Genomic DNA, 13,563 nt, shown 5'->3' with positions numbered 1-13,563 from the left:
GAGAATATCATAATTTTGCCCCCTCGAAGCCATATTAACTTTTATCTGAAACATTTTTCTCTGAAACGACGTCGTATCGAAATATTTTACTGACAAATATAAAATGGGACACCCTGTATACAGTATATACTGTATAGTGTATAATGACTATCAGTGCGGGTTGACGACCGACCGGCCCGACTGACTGGCACGACTACTCGCAAGGGAATAAACGCTGTGAACGAATCCGAACAGACATACCCGTCAATCAACCGCTTCCCTATCGATCAACCTATCGATAAATCGATATGAGCCTCGAGATCATAATAGATATGACTACAGAAACATATGAAAAACCTAATAAAGAACGGGCAGATAAAAAGACAAGATACACGTGGAAGCGAAGTGGAAGCATTGTACAAAAAGGACCCGTCCCAAACACAACAGAAGATTGCAGAGCGGCTTGGAATTGCTCAGACAACAGTATCGTATCATTTGAAAGGAATAAAAGAGAACCGGAGAGAACGGGAGTAAGAAAGACAAGTTGATAAACAGGTAATATGTGCTGATGCTTTTTTATCTCGCGTGTGATTCTATGTACGCAACTTTTCACCTTTGTAATTTTAGGTGAATATGGATTAACGATATCGGACTCGGATACAGACGATAATACTCTCGTTGCGGCACGCACGTGACAAAGTGCTCACATCATAAGTATACAGTGAGCGACTGCTTCCTTTTTACTCGGAGATTTGCGGCACTTGTCAGCAACGCTTGAATAACGTAACAAACTGTTAGCGTAATATAACGTTTGTAACATTCGGAAAAGTTAAGAGAATGTACATGTCTCTGCTATTTATTATTAGAAAAGTTTAATTAATGACATATATTTTCTGACAACCTTAACTATCGGTTTCTCAGGATATAGTTCTTCGCAAATGAACGTTTAATCATTAATATGCTTTTAACAATAAAAGTATTAGAAACGATAACTTTAATCACTCGTTTAAGATGTATTGTAACAATGGAATAGTATTAAACCTAATCTAACTATGCAACTCGCGACTATACCTATTTATTACACTTTCCTGATACGATCGTGATCCGTTGACTGTAGATATATAGACAATAATGAAGACGATAATATTCTCAGTGCGGCGCGTACGTGACAAAGTGCTCACCTCATAGCTAATGTTAGTGACTGCTTCCTTTTTACTCGGAGACTTGCGGCACTTGTCAGCAATGTTTGAATAAAGTGACAAACTGTAAGCGTAATATTTATAACATATAATTTTTGTAATATTTGGAAATGGTAGAAAAATGTACATGTCTCTGCTATTTATTATTATAAACAATTTAATTAACATATATATATTTGACATAGATTTTCTGTCAATCTTAAATGTCGGTTTCTCAGGTTCTTTGCAAATACGATTGTAATATTATAATGCATATAATTAAAACGTTAGTTTAATTTGACATGTAAATCAGCACTTGCATTACGTAGTATTTAATAGTAATAAATGTTTCTACATAATTGCATAATATTCTACATAATATATAAAAAATTAGTCTATAAATATATAGTTTTCATCTGTCTATACATATAAACATAGTACTTAGGAAATATCAAATGCATACAGTGGAAGCATTGATTAAACATCCACACAGTGAAAATGAATATAAAGAGAAATGAGAATATGAAATATTTGTTTATTAAGTTGTACAATTAATATTATGATCAATAAAAGTATAGTATATTTTCACGTAACATTTTCTTCAAAATTTTATGTTTTATACTGTAACATTTTGCAATATACATATAATGTACAAGTAATTGCATTTGTATTCAAACAAAATTTTGTACAAATGTTGGTTACGTTACGGTGTTAATAATAAGTTTAATTAGGTGAATTTTTTGCATGGCATGTTTGACTGTATGTAGAAATCTTCTGCATCGACATCGGATTGGAGCTATTACTGTTTGTCGATTTTCTGCAAAACAAATCGCGATTCTGGCAACCCAATCGTTTGAGCAACAAATGCCAGGTCTTATTATTCCAAACGCATATAATGAAGATGATAGGACCCTGCAAGATATTTGATAAAGTACTGATGTACCAGATACACTCCGGCAGGTTATTTATTAGCATTTCCATTAACCACGATATAATCTCCATAGACCAACTTAAACCCATTACCACGGACAACTTCAAATATAAGCTGAACCTGCAAGCAAAAATTGGTAAAATTTAAATGAAAATAGCTTTTTCTACAAAAAGTCATCGTTTTGTTTCAAGCATCATTTTTTCAAGATAATGATAAATCAAGATAATACAGTAGATTATCACGTTGCAGTGTGTAGTAATATACAGACCGTTGCCTATTGTCATCGTGACGCCTACATTCCGAACCTTGTAATTGTTGAGCTATATTTTTTCTAAGGCTCCGAATTTTCAACGCTGTGTGTATAAACAGGCACATATTACAGACGATAATAATACTGATGGGTGCCCAAAAGTACAGAAGCTCTGCTGCATTCGCTGAAAGGAAATATAAAATATAATTTTAAAAAGTTTTCATATTCAAATTGATGTTTTATAAAATATTTTGTTGAGCTCATATTAGACTATAAATTGAAGATTACGATTGCACATTGATGATCGAAAGATTTATTGAATCAAGTGGTTTCTTTATCTATTTATTATTATAATAAATGTGCGAATTAATTCGTTTTTTAAAAAAATTAGCAAACAGGAGATTCGTCAGCTGCCCGATAGATGGAGGAAAGTATTAAAAACTGATGGCAAATATTTTGAAGAATGACATGTTTATTACTTTTTAAAAATAAAAGCTCAATTTTTTCAAAAAAAGTCGACTTAATTTGCGCATCCATATTGGATTGACCGAAAAGTCCATGTTGATGGATCCCTAACTAATCCCTAACTCTTAATATAGATGCATTTGAACCGTACTAAGGGCTCGGCATGATACTTTTCGGTCAACTCAATATGTTCTTTACCTATTTTGTCCTAAGTGAACGAATCTCTAGTATAGATAATAGATTGATATCACTTACTATTGAACCAACACATATGCAATTCTGGCCGGATAGAGTCATTCGGTAGAATTGAAGTGAAATCCATTATAATACAAATGACAGTATGAATGAAGGCGCCTCCCCACACATAGATCGAATACATCATAAATCTCTTTTTCTCTCGTTGCTTTATGTTTCCTTGTAATGGCCGAGGTTTTCGTCTGCAAAATGCATTTGAAAAGGATTGTCTGTAATAAAGTTTGCAAAAATGCAATTTTCGTGCACTTTTGTATGATCGAGGCCTCAAAAATAAATTTCAAAGTAATCTTTTCGGATTATCAGAAAATAACGAAGATATTTTTATATTATATCCCAGAGGCCAAAATTCGGCATTCTTCAAGTCATGTATTGTGCAATTCAACGTGCAATTAATCTTTTCCATTTTCAACTATTAAGAGTCTTAGTTATATTTATATTTTTACTATATTCGAACCGTATTTGTAATATTAATTGTAAGTAGTACAATATGAAATGTAACTATTACTAATATCTTCATATATCCCTATCGTTTCGACAAGAATGCAATTGTTTTTATATATCCTGATTGGATCCTCATAAATTTTGAAAAATGCGCAATTTAGACAGTATTTAAACAGTATGACAGTAGTAGTTAAACAGTATGACAAATTTCTACAAAAACAATAAGTTAGCGATAAGTGAAGAAGGAAAAAAAGAATATAAAAAACAGTGCGTGTGTCTGTGTTCGTATGGATAAGGTATGAATGAATAAAATATTGAAGTTTTTCATCTTATACAGGGTGTCTCAAAAAGAATGGGACAATGCTTGTGTGCAAATAGAGCGGACTGAACTGAGTCGAAAAGTTTTGTACCATTTTACAATTTTCGCAATAATTAACGAGTTATTAATTATTAAAAATCGATGTATTAGTCCGGCCTACCGCCGAATGCAAGCGCGCGGCGAGATGTGACCGCCTAGCGATCGAGTGCCTAGCGATCGCAGTGGCACTGGCTAGGGAGGCCACTTGTAATAAACAACACCCCGCGCGCCTAGCAACCTCGATCGCTAGGCGGTCGCATCTCGCCGCGCACTTGCATTCGGCGGTAGGCCAGAATAATACAGTAATTTTTAATAATTAATAACTTGTTAATTATTGCGAAAATTGTAAAATAGTACAAAACTTTTCGACTCAGTTCAGTCCGCTCTATCTGCACACGAGCATTGTCCCATTCTTTCTGAGACACCCTGTATAAAGAATTAGCTAATGATAAAGCTATATTAATCAATATTTCCATAATATTCCACAATATTTCAGTTCATTATATAAAAAAAGTGAAACATGGGAATTGCATATAAAGTGCGAGTGAATCAAACGATTAACGATTAACAATTTGTATAAGATAAGACTATATGAAATACAAATATACAGCAATATTGTAAACACAATTTCGTAAAAGAATATTGCTCGAATCTATTATTGACCGGAAAGTCCGTGTAGATTTTTTGGTAAATATGCATAAAAGATCAAACCTCTCCGATGACCTTGACCTTGACATATGTCATAGAGGTCATCCTCCTGAGTGACCTTCACAAGGTTATAGGTGGCGGTCATTGTTTATTAAAAAGTTATTAACCAAAGAGATTTGAATAATTATTCGCATAAGGGGACAGTGCCGATACATTGATCATGACATATGTTATAGAGATCACTTCCCTCAGTAACGTTCTACAAGTTTTAGCCATCGCTCGTTGTTTATTAAACAGTTAAAGAGTATATTTGATGGAATTTTAGCTTTAGATCAGAAATAGGTTTGGGTTAGGTTATATTTTCCGAAACTGGAGCCCCGGACACATACGCTCGTTTACAGCCCGCTTCGCGGGAGGGCGGGGAGGAGGGGCTTTGCCCCTTCCCCTGCCGGGGTCAGTGTAACAGATTTCACCGTACAGATTTTGATCACCTGGTACACGGTACGGATCCCGGCTGAGAGGAGGGGCGAAAATCCCTTTACAAATGTTATCAAGGTCATTACCATCACTGAAAATGTTATTAACAAAAACATTTTGCTTCATCTTGTAAAATACATGCGTGGATACAGTGGGTTCCGCTCCTCCTGCGGAGGGGCTCCACTTCCGAAAAAAATAACCTAACTCAAACCTATTTCTACTTTAAAATGTTTTAGCTGTCGCTCACATTTTCGTTTTTAAAGCAGAAATAGGTTTGGGTTAGGTTAGGTTATTTTTTCCGGAAGTGGAGTCCCCCGCAGGAGGGACGGAACCCACTGTGTTCACGCATGTACTTTACTTTATAATATATGTCACAGTGAAGTCCTCACTTCGTATACAAAGCTCAAAGTTCATGCAAAATAATTAAACTTCTTTTGTTAATAACTTTTTAATAAACAACGATCGCCGGCTAAAACCTTTTGAAGGTCAGTCAGAGTGATGACCTTGACAACATATGTCAAGGTCAAGGTCATCGGTAAGGTTTTACCTTTTATGTATATTTACCGATTTTTTTAAACAAAATTCAACTCAAAACTTATATTTATCCATATCTTGTACTAAGTTTTAATTTTGCCAAATCTTGTTTAAATTTTGCTACAAAAATCCGCATGAAATGTATATGTATAAAATATGCTGTAAAATATTTGATTACTCACCCAAATGTCCACCAAATGTCGAAGCACATCACATTTAGCCAGAAGAAACTTGCCGAAAATGAAGAGATGATGATGAGAGCTAAAACAGTCACACAAAGGCAAATTATTATTTATTTGAAGAAATATATATATTTTTATTTAGTTTATTTAGTTTATTTAGTTTTTGTAATAATATAGGTAACATATATTTATTATTAAGAACAATTAAAGAAGAAGATGAATATATTGTAATTATAGTATATATATAGTCGAGGACAAAATCATGGACAGACAGTAGAAAGTAGATATCAATGAAGTTTATTCGAACTAGGCTGGTATTATATACTTAAATGTCGTTTATTATACATCCTTATAGTACATAGATTCAATTATTTAGTAAATAATTGAAATTAATATTTACAATTATGTATGAACAAGCTATATTTAACGAAGTAGTCTGCTATTTGTCGAAAGATAAAAATAAGTGGACACATAATAAAATAGATAATAATAATAATAAAATGCGTAATCAATAAAATACATAATAAAGTTAATACTGGTATTGTCGCCTTTTGTTGGAATTACTGCTTCAAACATCACGTCGTGGAATACTATTATCAGATTTTCAATATAATCTTCTTGACTAATATGTTCGAATGCTGACTGTAAAATGTTGAAACAGTCGATCTTGTTATTTCGCTTATCCAATGAAACTTTTGCGTCTATTAAACTCTATAAGTTCTCTATAGGATTCAAGTCGGTGCTCTGTGACGGCCATTCAAGTAATTTAATATTTGAATCCTCAAAAACTTCGATTTGAATCCACATTTCTTACTTTTTTCTTGGCAGTACGTTTAGGGTTATTGGAAGACAAATCCTTCGTCGAGATCAATTTTTAATAGTGCCTCTTTTAAATTTTCATTAAGTATATTAATATTCTTATCTGCATTCATAATTCTATCAATGTGTACTAAAGTACCAATCCCATTCCATGAAAAGCACCCCGATACTATTAATAATCCTTTGCCATATTTAACTGTTGGTGTAATAAATGATTTCTTATACGTTTCATTTCTTTCTTGGTGCTTCTTTTTTAATTGTAACGTAACTCAAATTTACTTTCATCACTCTACAATAAATCATATAATGTATTATATTTTTCCAGAATGATATTGGCATATTCATATATTTTTTAGCAAAACCTTTCTTCATATTTGTTATTTTATTAATATATGGCTTACGTCTAGTCTTGCAGTATGTGTTTCTTTAATCTAGCTTCCTGTAATCTTCGTTTTATTGTTTTTGTCGAATCCTAATGTTTAATTCTAATGTTTCTGTAATATTTCTCGATGAAATTATTGGATGTTGTCGATATTTATGAACAATTCGACGGTCTTCTTGTAAAGTGATACGGCGTTTGTGTCCATGACCTCTTAAATTTTCCACAGTATTATGTAGATATTTTTTATAAATGTTTTCTTTTAAATTTATTGTACTTTCGGACGGTAATCACACGGTAACTTAATTTATTATGGCAGTCCAAAACAATTAAATGATGAATTTGAGACAAAATTTCTTCTATGTTTGATATTCTGCTAATATTTCATAAATGAACTTACTTTTACAAAGCCTGAATTGGTACTGAATAGTTTGTTTGGGACCACTGCGTATGAATATGTTTGTGTGCATTGTTTGGCTTGCAATAATATTGTAACCGAGTGTCCACTTATTTCTGTCCCTCGACAAATAATAGACTTTTTCGTTAAATATAAATTACTTACACAAAACTGTTAATTTCAATTAAAATATTAATTTCACTAAATAATCTATCTACTATAAGGATATATGTATAATAAATAAAACTTAAAAATATAACAGTAATGTTATATTTTTTTTTCTTTCGATTAATTTATTCGATTAAACTTCATTGATACTTATTTCTACTACCTGTCCACTTATTTTTGTTCCCGACTGTATATTATAACTGTATTACTGTATATATACATATATTGTATATATAACACATATTCGTCTCCTTTTTTAAATGCTTTTAATAATAAACATACGTTACCATATTATTTAAAAAAATTAAAAAATCAAAACGAATATATATTACAATCCAATACTGCCATACAAATTATTTACCTAAATCTTTCAAATGTTTTTCATTAATCTATATTGAGAATACAGAGATACAAAAAACTTGAAGATATGTTTCATTATCTTAGAACTTAAAAGTAAACATTTTCTAATAGAAAATGTTGCCGATCATATAGATAAAATTCATGAAAGTTATGAAAATGTGTGATAAAAGAGTTTCTCTCGAAAATTAGAAACTGCTCGAAATAACGAAACAGCTATTTATAGATATAATCATAAAGTCTACCGAGCAATGTATTCTTGCGCGATAGACAGTCTAAAAGTTCACCAACCTTGTGCGTAGAACTTGGAATACAGATCGACATGAAATTTATAAGGTATGACAAATGTATATACACATTATTAGATGAAAAAATTATTATGTACAATGCTGTATGATATATGCGAGATGTACAATTCGATCAACTGGGGAAAATTTCGCAGTAATATGATTTTGTCTTGTAAAAACTTTTCACATTAATATGGAAACACAAATCAAGAAACGATTACATAATTTTAAGGATATACCGATTACGATGCAGAAGACTTCAGAAAGCCATTCATGCGGTACCAGCTGCATCGCAAAACTGCAGTTCGTTATCGCCATACAGCCGACATATCCCCGCAGTGTTAAACCGTGCAGATTATTCAGATCGGGCAGTAGCCAGTACACAAGATACGTAGCGATCAGAAATGGCACAGAAATAACTAGTGCGTAAAAATACACTACTAAGTCGTCCTCCTCTTCTTGTTTTTCCTTCTCTTCTTCTTCTTCTACTTGACTTGTATTTAAACAGTGGACCAATAGGTACTCGTGGACCAATAGATATTCTTGTTTTTTTACCCTCGCTAAACAATATTCATGATAATTCAATAGACGATCTTCCGACTTATCAAAAACTAAGGCTCGTATTATGGAACCGTTTGACAGGAGATACCACTCGGTCTTGTGAACGTGTGGAATCAGGAGAGATCGATTCCCATCGCATGGATGCTGTACCACGAACGAGAAATGCTTTCGGAGATCATTCACGGTGATGTTTAACGGTACGGTAAGATTGGTTCCATAAATAGTTGGGAACTGTAATGCCTTCGTTTCATTCGCTGCATCTTTCACACATTCGTCTTTAATAAGAAATGCATCAATATGACAGCATAGCGGCACAAGAGGCTTTTCAGCGTTGTCCTCGCTATCATTCAATGTCTAGAAGAAAGAAGTGAAAAGAAAGAAAACAGGTGATACCGATCCATAATTATTAAATTATTGGAAAACATTCGTTATATTTGCCAAATAAAGTTGAAAATTAGGACAATCATAGCAGAACAAAAGTAAAATTTTTATTATCGGTTCAATAAATCTTGTTATATTCATACTGTTACGTAATACTTTTATGTCTAGAAACAGCCCCTTTAATCCTCTTTTTCACAAAACACTAAATTTGTTATTTTGTTTCGTACAGAATTTAATAAAAAAAATGAAAATTCGTTGTATTAACTTTATACATTGGCCGCATTCAGCAGACTCGACAGTTGAACAACATTACTAGATTTTCCGCTGGCACTCGATATTGATTTATTGGTTCTAAAAGTTAGAACCAATTATGTTCGATTGCTACTAAGCGGTTGAGTCTGCTGAATGCGGCCAATGATAAGGCAATTGATTCTACATATAGTAAAAATTATAGGATTAAATTTATCACAAATGAACGAATCACAGTAAAGGTATTAGTTAATGATATTGTGCATATTATTAACATAATATGTAATTTTTTCATATTTAAGTTATGGTAAATGTAATTGATTCTCGATTAAATATATGTACGTTTCTAAGTGTAATTTTTTTCCTAATTTGAGTAATAGATAGATTAATAGATAGAGTAGTAAATGAGATATAGTATAGAAGAATGAATTGTTTCTATTATTATCATATTCATAATTGTTATTCAAAGATTCGCGTCATTATCAAGAAATTGCTATAACCATGAAAACATAATTATATACTCTAAAGTTTTGGGAGTGAAAATCCGGCCGATTTTCACTCTAATTATGGAGTTACTGACCAGTTCACTCCTATGGAGTAAATATTCCCAGCAAACACAAAGTAACAGGTAATATACATGTTAGTTATAATTTCCCACTCAACAATGTAATTGTTACATAACACGTATGTTATATTGTATTTATATTAATGAGTGGGAAATTATAACTAACATGTATATTACCTGTTACTTTGTGTTTGCTGGGTTCACTCCAATAGAGTGACTTCATTCACTTTAAGATAAAAAGTGAAGAGTTTCACTCTTATTTTTAAAGTGAAGACATAAGCGCTCCAAACTTCGCTCTGTTTAGAGTGAAATTGCCTTCCCATTTACCGGTTCTGCGTGTTCAGAAGGTTTTAGGTTAGAATATCACATAGGCTGCGTTCAGAAGACAAAGCTGATCAGTGAGCGCTCAGTGATTTTTTATTACGATATATTCATTGGTTTCTGCACTTGAATCCAACGAAGATCTAAAGGCAAGAACTAATTATAGATTAAAAAATCACTGAGTGTTCACTAATTAGTTTTATTTTATGAAATATGGCACTCTTTTCAGAGTTGAAGAATCACTTCAAATAAACGTGAATAACTTTACTCTTTTAAAAAGGTGAAATTTCACTCCTTCCCAGTCAGCCAAACCTGCGAAGAACAGACATTGGCAAAATCTGTTCGACAAAATATGTGAGCAGAGAGGCCACAGATTGGGTACAAAATCCACCCAGTAAGCACACTGTCAACAGTATGTCGACAGATTGGCAGCAGATATGAAGCAGAATAATGCAACAGATCCGGTACCATCTGTGTCCGCATTAAGCTTGTGTTCTGCCAGCAGATCCTGCTTATAACATGATCTGACAGCAGATTGGCGGCAGAAACTGAACAGAGCCTGCCGACATAACCTGGCGGCAGATTGGCGGCAGAAATAGAGCAGGATCTGCGCAGTGTAGTTGGCAGCAGATTGGCGACAGAAACCGAACAGAGCCTGCCGACATAACCTGGCGCCAGGTTGGCGGCAGAAACCGAATAGGATCTGCAGCTTTTGACACTATTCAAATTTACACGGCTAGGAATATGCGTTTTCGCTCCGCACCGCTAGGTGGTAAACATGTTGAGTTCTTACTCGACGTTAAGATTTAGCCTGACAGTTATATAAGTTAATATACGCGTCTTGACATAATAATATTAATTTTTCTAAGAATTTTTGCACTTGCGGCACAGAGGTTCTCATGGACAACGTCCACACACGCCGCAAGCAATCTGAAGGCATTAAATTTGCCCATTTAATCAAATTAAGTATTGATTAAAAAAACAGATTACTTTACAATAGTGGACCAATATAAGAAATTAATTCATACCCCACATAAAAAATTAGATTTATATTGTTAACCAATATTGCTCCAATAAATTTGTACTACTACGGCACTTTCTCGCAGAGTCTGCTCGATTTCTGCTCCCAATCTGCTGCCAACTACACTATGCAGATCCTGCTCTATTTCTGCCGCCAATCTGCCGCCAGGTTATGTCAGCAGGCTCTGCTCGGTTTCTGTCGCCAATCTGCTGTCAGATCATGTTAACAGGATCTGCTGGCAGAACACAATCTTAATGCGGACACAGATGGTACCGGATCTGTTGCATTATTCTGATTGAATCTGTTGCCAATCTGTCGACATACTGCTGACAGTTTGCTTACTGGGTTTCGACTGGCAGTATTTTCATTATTGCTTGTAGTGACATCTCACTCCAAAAGAGTGAGATTCTACTCCAAGAAATTTAGATAGTATATGTTAGCAAAGTAGCATGAGTTAGTAAATTTTAAACAAGAAGCTCGATAGGTCTATGGAATCATTTTTACCTTCAACTGAATATATGGGGTAAAATTTCCTTTCCTTGATTCTTCAGATTTTTTCTCCGATCGATCACTCTCTGAAGCGATGACCGTCACTAGGATTGTGAAAAACACAAGAAGTAGCATGCTTCCTACATGCAGTTTCAATCTGTACTAATTAATGTGATGATTTAAATTGCAAGATTACGTTGGAAGTTATCGTTCCGGCGCAGAGATAACAATTTGCAGCCGCGGTTCACGGGCTCACCGTAGTGGAGGGGATGACGCATCAAGCGAGAATCGCGTACGTATGTGCTCAGCGCTTTAGCTGTCTTCGGGCAGTAGACGAGAGCGGACGTAGAGTTTGCTGTCTCTTTCTGCCTACCTGACGTCCTTAGAGGTCTACATCAATGTCAACCGGAAGTCATTTGAGGCTGACTGTGTAAAGGGAAATATTTTTCAACGAGACAATATAATATATATTATATTATATTATATTGTGCCTTTTTTTATATTGTATTAGATTATTTATCTCTTTGTTTTCTTATTTTATATTATATTATTTATAACGGCTATCGTTCCTGATATATTTTAATCAAAAGTTTTGTATGACATGAAATTCCAGATAAGCTATTTGGTGCTCGATGTCTATGCAATGACTCTCATCGCTCGGACCTTATTGCATGTATTCTTTTTTTATGCATTTGGCTACCGCGTCGCTTGATGCAAGAAATGCAGAGCTAATTTCACACACGTAGATATATCGTCGATCTCGCAGCTCACTCATCGCATATATTTGGAGCGAGACACTACCCACTACCGCATCTTAATAATTGTCTGTAGTTCTCCCTTATCGTAGTGTAACTTATTTTTATTATTTTTAATGCAAAAATGTTTTGGTTTTATTGAATATTTAATAAGGGATAATTCAAAGAAATTAACATTGAGAATGCGATAATGTTAATTATTAATTTATCTTATAACAAGGAAGGATGTCCTATTAAATCGATCATAACTGGCAATAATTCGACAAGATAGTCAGTCTTAATCCGCAAATCGTTAGACTGGTTGGTACGTCTTAATTAATACTAAGGAGTATCATTTTTCATTCAAATCCGAGTTTCCTTGTTAATATTCCTCTGGCGAATCATAGTAAAAGTATATATATATTTATCTTATAACAATCAATCAATAAAGGATAACTTACGTACTGAAAGTCATACTTCTAGCTGTGCTGTTTCTTTATTATTAATGCCTAATAAGATAATAGAATTTTAGTATATCTAATTATTATATTATATAGTATATTATATACTTATTATATATTACATCTAATTATTATACTTTTTTATCTATTATTTTATTTTCTCTATCTTTTATTAATTAGTTTTAATATAACACTTAGTTTTAATATAACGGTAATACTTTACATGTACATATACGTGTTTTATAACTTTTTATACACGGTGTGAAACCAAAGTTAGAACTCCGAAAACGATTCGATAAGTATTGATGAAAATTAGATCTCGCAGACGACACAGATTTTGTTGATACCGAAGAGGTCCGAAATTCGTGGTTTGTGTCACACACACGCGAGAGACACAGAAGAGAAAGTTGTGAATTAATTCGAAAACTCGTAAAGGAGTTTGTCTCACACTGTGAGGATTATAACGGCGATTGGCTAGGATCACAAGACAACACGTCTAAATCTGGCGGAAGACGACCAATGACTGACTATATTTGAAAATTCTGTTCTACGTACATCCGCGTGAGAGCGATATACTTAAATACTCACTGTATTTTCGGACAACCTTAACTATCGGTTTCTCAGGATGTAATTCTTTGCAAATGAACGTTTAATCATTAAATCATGCTTTTAACAA

General features: G+C 33.5%; 1 protein-coding gene and 1 long non-coding RNA gene across 4 annotated transcripts; one reads left to right on the top strand and one right to left on the bottom strand.

Annotated features, from left to right (window-relative positions):
* The first annotated feature begins 266 nt into the window (after positions 1 to 266).
* On the top strand, positions 267 to 1,037 carry LOC113562933. Its single transcript, XR_003407259.1, has 2 exons — positions 267 to 534; positions 607 to 1,037. It is a non-coding gene; the product is annotated as an uncharacterized LOC113562933 (long non-coding RNA).
* Positions 1,038 to 1,304: 267 nt separating this feature from the next.
* LOC105282317 (G-protein coupled receptor Mth2) lies at positions 1,305 to 13,406 on the bottom strand. Of its 3 annotated transcripts, none has more exons than XM_026973736.1 (9): positions 13,111 to 13,406; positions 12,888 to 12,935; positions 11,889 to 12,118; positions 11,708 to 11,796; positions 8,345 to 9,020; positions 5,699 to 5,777; positions 3,059 to 3,240; positions 2,357 to 2,522; positions 1,305 to 2,208 (listed from the first exon to the last, which is right to left on the bottom strand). In XM_026973736.1, the coding sequence occupies exons 3-9, from the start codon at positions 11,968 to 11,970 to the stop codon at positions 1,881 to 1,883; spliced, it is 1,602 nt and encodes a 533-aa protein (XP_026829537.1). In that variant the 5' UTR covers positions 11,971 to 12,118; positions 12,888 to 12,935; positions 13,111 to 13,406; the 3' UTR covers positions 1,305 to 1,880. The 3 variants fall into 3 exon arrangements, with proteins under 3 accessions (XP_026829537.1, XP_026829539.1, XP_026829538.1); XM_026973738.1 differs by having other exon boundaries at positions 11,708 to 11,849; positions 11,949 to 12,118; XM_026973737.1 differs by having other exon boundaries at positions 12,892 to 12,935.
* Positions 13,407 to 13,563: the final 157 nt, after the last annotated feature.

Source organism: Ooceraea biroi, chromosome 11 (assembly GCF_003672135.1).
Source record: "Ooceraea biroi isolate clonal line C1 chromosome 11, Obir_v5.4, whole genome shotgun sequence".
NCBI lineage: Eukaryota > Metazoa > Arthropoda > Insecta > Hymenoptera > Formicidae > Ooceraea > Ooceraea biroi.
Note: the sequence above shows the minus strand (reverse complement) of the source record. Positions and strands in the feature narration are given on the sequence as shown.